At 31.5% G+C, this 12,216-nt stretch overlaps 1 protein-coding gene across 3 annotated transcripts in view; it reads left to right on the forward strand.

Moving 5' to 3' along the window:
- Positions 1-12,216, forward strand: part of SEMA3A (semaphorin 3A) — a 342,875-nt gene that overhangs the window by 143,835 nt on the left and 186,824 nt on the right. The window contains exons 1-2 of one of the 3 annotated variants that reach the window (XM_039878236.1): positions 2,619-2,709; positions 3,160-3,352. In XM_039878236.1, the coding sequence (XP_039734170.1) occupies positions 3,241-3,352 (112 nt within the window). In that variant the 5' untranslated portion in view covers positions 2,619-2,709; positions 3,160-3,240. The other 2 variants (XM_039878235.1, XM_039878234.1) reach the window with 2 other exon arrangements.

Below are 12,216 nucleotides of genomic sequence, written 5' to 3' on the forward strand. Positions count from 1 at the left end.
AAATGATGCAGTAAAATAGATGGCTAAGGCTGCCAAATCAATGTCAGGCTTGATCATGTCAGGACTTAGGCGGAGGATTCTCAAAGCAGGGAGTAATGTTCGGGGTGGGGAGGGTTTAGGGAGAGTGTGGGGAGGGTGAACCAAAATTTACATGTCACACATGCAGCCAGATTTTTTAAATTCTGATAAACGCCTACCCAAGTCCACCCCTGCCTTGTTTCTACCTCAGTTGAGAAATAAATTTAACCTTAATTATTCCTCACTTTTTTGGTGGTTTAAGAAAAAAGCTGAAAAAAAAAACTTTATTTAATCGTGACCAAGAGGTAGACATATGATTCCAAATACTTTTTTAAATATTTTTCAGGCATGTAGTTTTTTTGTTTTTTTTTGCTTTTAAAATCACAGTTAAAATATCTATGTGTGGCTGTACTTCTGTACTATTTTATAACTGAATCATTCTGGGACAGTTGTGCTTTTCTAAATGATTTACTATTTTCACATTTTTTAAATTAAAAATCCTATAGATAAGCAAATATAAATGTGGATTTATTAAACTTTCAAACATCCAAAGGCATACAAGTATCATACAACAATTGGGGGATAAAAAAATATCAAACATAAATTAATATATCGGTTTTGTTTTGTTTTTTAATTATGCATTTATTTATCTAAACATAGGAGTATCTGTCTGTATTAGCATACTCCAGGCTTCAACATTAAGTTGTTTGTCTTACAAAATGAAATCCAGATTGAATGTCTTTTTCCACCATAGAGTCAATTTTGACCCTTTTTAAACTGAATTTTACATACAATCTTTTATATTTCCTGGAACACATCAAAATCTTTCATGATTTGACATTATGCAAGTGAAACGAATATATTTCTAAATCTGCTAATTCTGTTTCATTTTGAGAAATATAAACTTACTGTCCTACTCTAGGTAACAAGAGCTAGAGAAAAATAAATATTTAAGACTTTTAAAATACATATTAATGAAATGGTACCACTATTTAAAGTACTTAAACTAATTATATGTGATATTTCAATAGAATAAGTCATTAGTCCAACTCTTTAAATAATCCCAAAGTGACATGAATTCCTCTGCAGAATGAATGTCTATAGAGAGTAATCCATGGAAGACAGACAAGCCTCTTGTCATTTGTAGCCTTAATCCATTGCCTAGAGCATGAAAAGTGCTCACGATAACAAGTGTGGGAATCAGTAAAATCAACATTATTTTTGGTTTTATTTTCTTAACAATACTGACTGATCAATAGGCTTGCAGAAACTGACAAATACAATACGGGATCTGTTTGATGAATCAATTTAGTGAAGCAAATAGAGAATCCCTCCTCCCCTTCCCCCACTCTCCCTCTTTAAATCCTCTTCATCCTCTTCTTCTTCCTCTACTTACACACACACACACACACACACACACACACACACACACACACAGGAAGAGAGAGAGAGATGGGGTGGGAGGTGCTCGTTCTCTATTGGTCTGTGGATGTGAAGTAATAAAAGCTGTAGGAACAATGCTCGGATCATTTTTTATAAGACTAAGCCACTTTCAGTGAGTGTTTATGTTTTCAATTGTGAGTCTCACCCTCTCCTTTCAGCTGAGAATTTTTCATATTATTGAAGTAGAGTTCTCTCCTTATATTTCAAGTATATGTGGGGAGTGGGGAGGTGGGGAGAGTGTAGAGCACAAAAAGTTGGGGAGTAAAGAAGGGAAAGTTGTGTCCTATTAACTTTTATACATCCATCCGTCAAAAGAACTGGAATATAGGCTTTGGGGAAAATTGCAAGAAAAATAGAAGAGGAAATTTAAACACCTCAAACAACATGCCTATTTAGGAAAGAACTAATGGTGTTGTGTGACTGCCTGAATACATGCGTCTACAGAAAATTTAGTAACCCTTCACCAGCTCATGAAGTCACAGAGATATTCTCTTTATATTGATCTTTGATACTCAGCAGGGACTTTTGTGAACTTTGTCATCTTCCTCTGCCCTTTAAACCAAAACTAAGGAAGTGGCTTTAATTAATGAGATGTGATGCATTAAAATGTTAGCCAGGGCATTCCAGAAGCTGGAAAACCATAGATGTTTTTAACTTCTAAATATCCTTTTGAGAATCCCCTGTTGTAATTTATAATTCTCAGTGGACCTATATTTGTCTTGAACTGATTGTTGAAATGGGCTTTACTAGGAATTTCTTCGCTGAAATTGCAGTGGGGCGGGGGAAGGGAGCGGTTGAGCCAAGGGGGCTTGTAGGGAGGAGGGAATGATCTCTAACAAGGTTTTAAAACCTTCAGTGGTTTAAGTTATATTGATGAAAAAGAAATGCAAATACACACATATACGTGTGTGTATGTATGTATGTATATATGTATACATACATAAACACAATATATATGCATACATACACACATAATGCACAAGTTCAGCAGAATTATATAATGAGCATGAGTTGTAAATTATGTAGGTAGCAGAATTCAGATTTTTTTAATCAAGATTGCACCTAAAAATGGCTATAAAACAACGCTTGCCTTGGGAAGTAAATTTATAGCTACGTGCCTTTCACAAGCACGCTGGAGGGTTCTGCTCCCGGCTCTAATCTCTATGAGATGTTTTTTGCATGTGTTGTGTGACAGGAGGGAAGGGGAGTGGGTTGAGCTTGCTTGTTCTCCCATTGTCAGCTAGTCTAGTGAGTGTTGGGAAAACCTGTCTGTGGGATCTTGTGTCATCTCTTCCTACATGTGTACAGGAAAAGTCCGCGGTGCTCACGGTTTCATTCTCTCTCTCTCTCTTTCTCTATTTCCCTTTCATTCTGCTTCCCCGGAGCCGAATGAAGCAGGGAGCAGGATTAGAGTCCGCCACCAGCTATCAGAAGAGCCTAGATAAAAGGAACTGCTTTTTAAGCACCACTGCAGCAGCCCTTGTTATTATTTTATTTTATTTTATTTTTTTCCTCTCCACACAACAGTTGTGCCTCATTATCCGGTGCCTGGCTCGATTTTTTTTTTTTTTTTTTTTGAGGTTTTGAAGTTTCTGTGCTTCAGTGACTGTTAGAGAAGAAGAGGTGTTAGTGTTGCGGCGAAGTCTTGATTGTCTGCCTTTATGAATGAAACTGACCTAAGTCACCTGTTACCTCCAGTTTTCAGATTGTTTGAACTTCTCTGGCCGCACAATACAGACGGAAGCCTGAAGCAGTATAGGGACCTACAGCGTCTGCAGCATGGGCTGGTTCTGTAGGATTGTCTGTCTTTTCTGGGGAGTGTTACTTACAGCAAGAGCAAACTACCAAAATGGGAAGAACAATGTGCCAAGGCTGAAATTATCCTACAAAGGTAAATCTTTATTTTTTTTTCTTTTATTTGGCTAGATTTGTAATGCTCCCCACCCCCTTTCATTCCTTGAACTCCCTCCCAACCCAAATCATAAAACCTTTAGTTTAACCCCAGAAACCTATATGATTGTGTGTTTCTTTCTGGGATAATTTAAACACTTTTTTAAATAAAAGCATGTCTTCCGTTTGATATGATAACTTAAACGCAAACAAAGAACATTTAATCACATTTGCAGAGAGGAGCTAAATGCCCGGTAAAAGCTGATCTGTACATGTGTTCATATGTTCTGTTATTTTTTTTTCTGATTCTACTTCTATTAAAATATTTTTAAAACTACTATTGCAAAAATGGTCCCTTTGTAGATGTGCATGCCTCACCTATACTAATCGTTTTTGATAAATTTTATTTTCTTAGTTTTAGACACTAAATGGTTAATCATCATCATGAATATTCAGTTTGTTCAGATCTGACAATCAGATGCTTAACATAAGCAGTAGGTCATGGTTTGCCAAGAGAATATAAACTGGAGAGAACAGACTAGTTTTTTCCACAGTGTGTTATGATTGTACAAAAGACTGTGTACTTGGCTAATTGGTGTAAAGCTAAAGCCTTTGAAATATAATGTTATTTAATTCCATATGTACTTCAGTGAAAAATGAAGACACATTACTTCCTTGTTGTAGAACTTGTTCTGTGAACTTCTTTTTCTTAAAGTATACGTTTAAGAAAGAAAAAGAACTTTATCACCTGGTAGCTAGTACTTTACTTGATTATAGTTTAATGTGTATGCTTATTTTTTTAATGAGGATTCTAAAGATAATAGTTGTTCTATATTTGTTTAGTTAGATTTTATAGATAGAAGTATAAAATAATGCTAACATAGATTCCAAAATAATATAATTTTTAATGGAAGAGAATATTTATATAACTGAGGTATTATTAAAGTGGAGTTGAAGATTAAACTGTTTAAACTCAAGTAGTTTTACTCCCTAAGGTATTGCTTTCTCATAATTGTCAGATTTCTAGAATTGGAAGTAGGGCAGTGAAGTCTTTAAGTTATATTCTGTTTTTAACTTATAATGTGAAAGATTTATTGAATCTACCTATAGAGATGTCTGTCTACTGTATGTTTCTCTTCTGCCAAAAAACATATTTTTTAATTTTCACATGATGGGAAAGATCCTTTTCTAAATGCTCTAGTGTGAATGAGGACCATAAATAGGAAAGACATGTAATTTTCACACTTTAGATTAGAAAATTAAACACCTATTAAATGTGTTTATTTGGATTTAATATTTGTTGGATAAAATACGTTGAACTGGAAAACATATTTATTTTTGGTATAAAATTTTCTTGATTATTAATATGGGAATGAATTTTAAACATAAGCAAACATAATTTTAATTGTACTCATTCAAGATATTAAAACTTATAGAAATCATTAAATAGTTATATATCTATTATATCTCTAGTGACTATCTTTAAATTATTTCCACAGTATATGATATTATGGCATGTGTATTTTCATCAGGTTTTGCTTTCTATTTTCACTTTGAGAAGATGTCACCAAATAATTCTTAGGTTGATGGTCAATTTTATGCAAGTTTGAATGCCTTTTAAGTAAGTTTTACATACAACTTCACTTCTTGAAGATGTGAATGGCTAGGCTATAATTTTAAAATAACAAGTTTGAAACATGAAATACATATTAAAAATGATTAGATTTGCATATGCTTCTCTAAGTGCTAATAAAATGTAAAATAAATAAGAATTGAGAATTCTGCTTATTTATTCTGCAAAAATTTTATTTCCCTGGCATTGGATTATAGAGAAGGCACCAGTACTTCCTATTATTAAAAATATTGCATTTAATTAGAATAGCCCTTTACTATATACACATACTTTAAACTGTATATATTTGACATTATCTTATAAGCTCTTTTTAGTAATGGCATCCATTAGAATTATTTTGCTTTTTTTAAATTGAAAACTTCCTTAAAGTTATATAACAATTCTATTGCTATACCTAGAGCTTAGCAATTTGATAAAATAAACCGTGAAATGAACAAGAAGGGGGAAAAAAGGGAATGGCCTAAGCAATTTTTCTTCTGTCATTTTATTGGTCTGTCATTACCTTTTTGTCTCTCCTTGTACACTTGTTTTGCCAAAGCCTGGTAGCCAATTGTCAATACTTTGTTTCTAAACTAAAATAGACATTTTTTTAGCTGCTTCTTTTTCCTCCTTAATTAGATGTCAAACACAGTTAAAACATCCACTGCATTGCTCTTAAAAATATTCCAGCATGATTCATGAAGAGTTAAATCCCTGCCAACCCTAATTTCCCATGGTCACTTGTTTTCAAAGATCCACCATTAACTCTCTCTTTGCTCAGGTTGCCAAGACAAAGTTTCAGGCAATCACTGTGCTTACTTTCTACTTGTCATCTTGCCTGGTAGGAGATGAAAAATATTTAATATGTTAAATAGGAAAGACAAAGAAGAACAAGGAGGCAGCCTTTGTAGTGGGTGCACCTACATACCTAATAAGGTACCTCTTTACTTTCTAGGAAAAAAGAATTGAATAGATGTTTTAGGACCATCTGGAGAAGTGATAATATTAGAAAAATGGGGTATGCTGGCTTTTCCTCTGAACCAATCTGATTTAGAATCCTTGTGGGGGAAGCAAATGTGAGAACTCTGTAAATCTCAGCAGTCACATACAAATTATCCTCAAGAAATATTCACTTAGAGATATTTTTTCCTTCCTTAAATATATGTAACATAACTAAATGTTAAAAATGCTTCTTTTTAAAAAGAGTGCATAACAATTTATTTCCCTTTCAAAACTAGTCAAATTTCACTTTTCTCATGAAATACCAGAATATCATGTAATCTTCCTTTTGGAATGTGTGGTACAACGAAGACCAGAAAAAGCTATGGAAATCACAAGGAAATAAATTAGGTTTGGGGTTTTAAACAAATGACAAATGTTCCATCACTCAATGTAATTAGCTTTTCCAGGACATTGTATGCTTCAGTTTTGGTAGAAATCAAAGACACATGCAAGTATGAATGTGATGGTGATCACGTGAATCCCAATGTTAAATCAATGCCTTTAACTTTACCTTCATAAAGAAGGCTTACTAATAGCATTTAAATAAATGGTAGACATTTTAAAGTCTTTCTTTTCATACTTTGTAAAGCTTGTCTCCCTCATATCAAGTAGTTGGTTTAAGAATAAAATTATTAGTTAAATTGAAATTGTCCTACATATCTTTCTGATACTAGAAGGTAATATTGAACTAAAAATTATTAAGTAAAATTTGCAGAAACTTTTGTATTTACATGGCTCAGTATATTGTGATCACTTTAAAATTTAATTAATGTGAATGATGATTTACTTTATTATTTATTAAATTTGATTTTTCAGAGGTTTTCTTTACTTCTACTAAAGAATAAACACATCACACATACATATATATGAATATATGAATATATAAATGTCAAAACTTTATGTTAATATTTTACAGTTGAGAATAATATTCCTGGCAATCTATAGGTTATAAATTATAATAAATGCTTTACAAATAAAATTGTTATTGATTTCAAATGAAATTCACATTTTAAATTATAATATACTATATATTATATATTTATTCATAATCTTTTGAGTCTCATAAAAAGTTTTAATGGATATCTCAAATATTTACATAATGGTATAGATTGAAATTTCTTATATTAAAAGTCTCCTCACAGTTAAACAGTTAAACTGGAAAGTGTAGGGGAATATATATTATGTGTACGTGTGTATATATTATGTGTACGTGTGTATATATATGTATATGTATTGTATATACACATCAAGAGCAAAGAAATTATAAATTTTTTGAAACACCTTTTGTCCAATAGTCATTGCATATTTGGCATCAGATCTCTGACTTGTTGATTCTTATATCATATGGCTTTTTCTTCTTAAATTTTTTAACTTTAAAAATCATATTTTGATTTCAAAATCTTCAATTTAAGCACACCGAAACTAGAAAATTTTATTCATCTACTTATCAAGTGTATCCTGGCAAAATAATAAAAATAAAATAAAACAAATCTCAATCACACATCTTGTGATCCAATGCTAGTCAGATCCAATGAGAGCTAGTGAAAGTCTCCAATTTGTAGCTTCTGTATTTAAAGCTACCAAATAGATTGGCCCTTAAATAATAATTTATATAGTGTAAACTTTAGTCAGTAGGAAAATAACTTAGGTCACAAAACCATCCCATATAAGCCTTTAATCCACCAACTTTTGATAATGATATTCAGTAATTATTAGCTTAAGTAACCCTGAACATGGAAGAGATCATTTTTCCAATTCTAACTTTTTATATTGTTATTTCTCTTCATATAAATTATATCCAAGACTCCACTACTGTCCGTGATATAAAATATCTAGATATTTAGGCAACAAGATAGATGTATAGATCTGCAATAATTAATTTCTCTTTGTTTCCTTATTTTTAATTATTACACAAATCAACATAAATAAAAATATTTTGTGAATTTTGGTCAATTACACTTAAATTCCATATTCGAGAATTAATGCAATTAAAGGATCTTTCATAAATAAATTTAATTATAATTAATTAATATGATTGCATATGTTCCTAGTAACAAAATTAAACTGTTAGTTGCAGAGCATAATCTATTTATGCTTAGTATGAATACATAATTGTATTTGAGATGTGTACTTTAAGTAACTTATGAAGTTATCATGAACTTCAAGTGTGCTATAAGAAATTCTGTGGTTTAACTTCTTATCTCAATTTTCCTCATTTAATCTTCAATGGCACACCTACATATCACAGTTCCACAGGTCAAAACATTATACCTTTACATCTTTTGAAGAAATTTTAATCTCTAAAGTCAGAACTGTTTTAAATATCATTTGTGCTTGAATTTTTAATATCTTCGAGAGACCAGTACTAGAATAAATATTTAATTGATCATTATCCAACAATGTTCATTTACAAAATCATGATATATTATGTATAGTTACAGATTAATTGATTAAAACGATGCATTTATCAAAACTTTTTGAAAAAAATTGTGGTAACTGATTTATTAATGCAAAGTTGTATATAAAATCTCCAAAATTCATGATCGAATCTAAGTTTAGTGCATGTAGTGAAAGCTTATTTTTCAAAAGACCAGTAGGTCTAAACATAAATTAGAACAAGTATGTGTCTTGGGATGGATTTTACCCCTCATGACTTCTACGGTGCTATTTAAAGGCATTATCATGATTTGCAGTTCTATGCTTCCACTAATAGATGGCACTAGCAATTTGTGACATCTCTTTCATTAGTTTGGAAATGGGCAGGCTTCTAGGATAAATACACAGAGTAACATGTGTAGGCTGAGCTTAAAAAAACTGGCATAAGAGTCGGGAAATATAACATGCACAAAATAGAAGTATTAGTTAAAATAAAATTTGCTAAAGATTTTGATGTGCTCTTTGCCCATCTTTATTGTTACATTTTGATCCTGTAACAATAAATGGTTCTAAGTAAAAAAAATTAAATAAATAAAATATTTTTACTTAAATGAGGTTTCACATGTGAAATTGATCTGTAAAATGGAAACAAAATAATCAGTGACATAGTAGTACTAAACAATCCATTTCATGTGTCTATATATGTTGAATATTTTATATTCATTCATATATATATATATTTATATTCAGTGACATAGTAGTACTAAACAATCCATTTCATGTGTCTATATATATTAAATATTTTATATTCATTCATATATATATATATAACATATGTTTTTTTTTTCTTAAGCCTGAGTCATAAAGTGAACTTAACAAGAAAGAGGCAGTGTGCTTGTGGCATGTGATTGCCATAGTTTATAATTAAAGAGTAGCTCATTGAGAAGATAAAATAATGTTAGTAAATTATGTTTGGTATATTTTTAAAAGAATGACTCCTTTTAGTTTGTAGGTTACATACAATGCAATATAAAGATGATGTATTATAGAACTGTATGCTTGAAATCTATATAATTTTATTAACTGACATCACTCTAGTAAATTTTAATAAAATTAAAAAAATATTTTTTATAACTAAACATACAGAAGAATCAGTAAATTCTATCTGACACAAATGTCTCCAGTTGCTATCTCCTTCTATTGCCAAGACATAAACATAAGTAAAAATAGGGAGCTCGTATACTATTTCCAAACAGTAACAAAGCTGGACTCTGTCAAACCTAGGATAAGAAAATATACAGTTTATACTCGAATTAAGAAGTAAAGATAAGCAAAAATAAAATTATGTTGATAAATATGAAGAATGAGTTAGTCTTAGTATTTTCTACAAGCTTAGCATAAAACTTAAAGGGATCACAAATTTAAGTAGTCTTGTCATCTCTTGAATGAATCATTAAAACTGCATTTTCAGGTTTCCTTTACTTGGATGGCTGCAGCGTGGGAAACAATGTTGACCAAAACTTACAGTAACTTAATTCGTTGCTGCAATTATAAACATGTCATTAGATAAAATATAACATCACCTCCTTCAGTCTTCATCTGCAAATTAAATGAAGCTTAGTTCTATTGAATACATCAAGTGACTTCCTTGATTTGTAAAACTACTTGTGTGGACCACCTTTGTTGCTCCAGATTCTGAAAGTCTCAAGGCCAGATCTGTATTGTTTTTCATTATAATATTCTTAATGTCTAGCACATATCACTCATTGTTAAATGAATTTATGTTTTATTGGACATACTTTGTTTTTTAAATGCATAATATACCTCCTTATAAGTGAGTATAAAAAGAATACAAATTTATAGTAAATAATTCATTATAGGTGAATTGTACATTATAGTGTTGTAGAGAAAGTAAACTCAGTGCTAGATCTTCAGGTCGGTTGATATCAGTGGAGGCATTTCGGAGTGCTCAACTGGTGTGAGTAGCAGGGATATTTCCACAAAGTGTCTCCTCTGAACCAAACCGATTCCAGAACTGAATGAGAAAGTATCAGGGTCATCTTTGCCTGCAACTAAGAGATGGAGAATATATAATAATACATACCTCTTAGAAGACAAGGAACCAAATTGAGGAATTATTTCATTCTTTTTGAAGAATATCTTGATTTTCTTTATTATCATGTCTCAGTACACACAGCTAGAGAAGAGAGTGAGTGAGATTATTCTAAAACCAAATAGTAGCTAAAGTTAAATTTGTTGTCATCTGTCTTGTTATGTCTGAAACTTTGTGTAAAACAAATTGGTCCTACCAAAGTTGAAAGTACAATTACTTAAAAATTTAAATTGGCTACATATCATTGCCCACACTTTTGGGAGAATCCTGGCTTTGCTCTCTAACAACTTGCTAAGATTTAGTATTGCAGAGCCTTCCTTGCTTCCTACTACCCTTGATTCTGCTTATCAATTGGAGTAGTTGCTCATTCCCCCCTTGCTTTTTGTCTCCAACTCAGCCTCTTCCCTTGGCTTTGTGCTCTATGACCAGGGATATCACTCACCTCCACCCTCAGCCCTTGCTCCTGAGCCATCATTTGACCAGAAGAGTAGATATGGTAGGAAACAGCCACAGGGATTTTTGCTAAACTGTGAATATACAAAATATATATTGAGTTCTTTCTTTAAGATCCCAACTTCATAAAATTAAGAGGATGAGGGTGCATAATAGGATAATTTCCTTAGTCCTCTTATGGGTCTATAATTAATGCATAGAATATGAATTTATAATATTTGATGTTAAATTCTTATAAAATATATGTTAGTCTTGTGAAAAAGTAGAAGTATCAACAAGAAAGGAGAGTAGAACAAATACTAAGAGTGTCTTTATGTATAAATCATAGCTATTAAGAGGTATCAAAAAAATAATTAAGATCTAGTTCCAACTCTTAAGAAATATAAATGGGGGAAGTCAAAGCAAAGTTGTTTATACCTTAGTAATTTCCAAGTACTTGTGAATTTTCATGATACATGTTAGAAATTTTAATTTTTTATCTTCAAATTTGGACTTTCAAAAGAATAAACTGCTCTGTTGTGAGCACACTTTTAAATTTAGTTTAAATAAACCTAGGTTTCCTTCAGCTATGTAAGTGTCAATTATTTGCAACTTCATTTAGAATTAATAAGTACTTGCTTGTATTCTATTTGTAACACACACATAAACCTACATAAGGCATGTGAGGGATTTCTTCATGAATAAGTAGATTCTTGGATAAACAAAGTGAATATAATAGGACTTCTGAGGAAGGCAGTATCACATCTACCTGAAGACTTCTGGGGGCTATTTAAAATACGTACAAGGAAAGTGAGCCTTGAAAGACAAGAATGTGAGAAGGCAGAAGTAGAGAAGAGTGGTAATTAGCATTATCAAAAACTTTCTTGGTGGTTCGTTTTTCTTTATAGGAAAATAATATATTTTTATTTGGTCTATATAATATATAGACCAAATATATAATATATATATATATATATATATATATATATATATATATTTACATTTAAATGCAATGTGGAAACAAATCTGTGCTTTAACAAGGGAAACTTAAAGTTGCAGCATATCAGGCTAGGAACGTTTGAGAGTTAATATGCGATTGTCTAGGTTTAACTGAACGTGAGATCAAGATGGACAAGTGATGCATACTTGTGATGACTTTTCCACAGTGGTCACAGTAGTCTTTTGGGCTTATCCAATTCTCCTTTTGGATTTGTATATAAAATACATTGTCCAGGCTTTCTTCTAATCAATGAAAAAAAGAAAGAAAAGTTGAGTTTGGGTATCCAGTGCAGAAAACACTGACTATAGTTCCTACTACTATAGTCAGTAG

The sequence above is a fragment of the Pteropus medius genome, unplaced genomic scaffold, assembly GCF_902729225.1.
Source record: "Pteropus medius unplaced genomic scaffold, Ma_sr-lr_union100, whole genome shotgun sequence".
NCBI classification, from domain to species: domain Eukaryota; kingdom Metazoa; phylum Chordata; class Mammalia; order Chiroptera; family Pteropodidae; genus Pteropus; species Pteropus medius.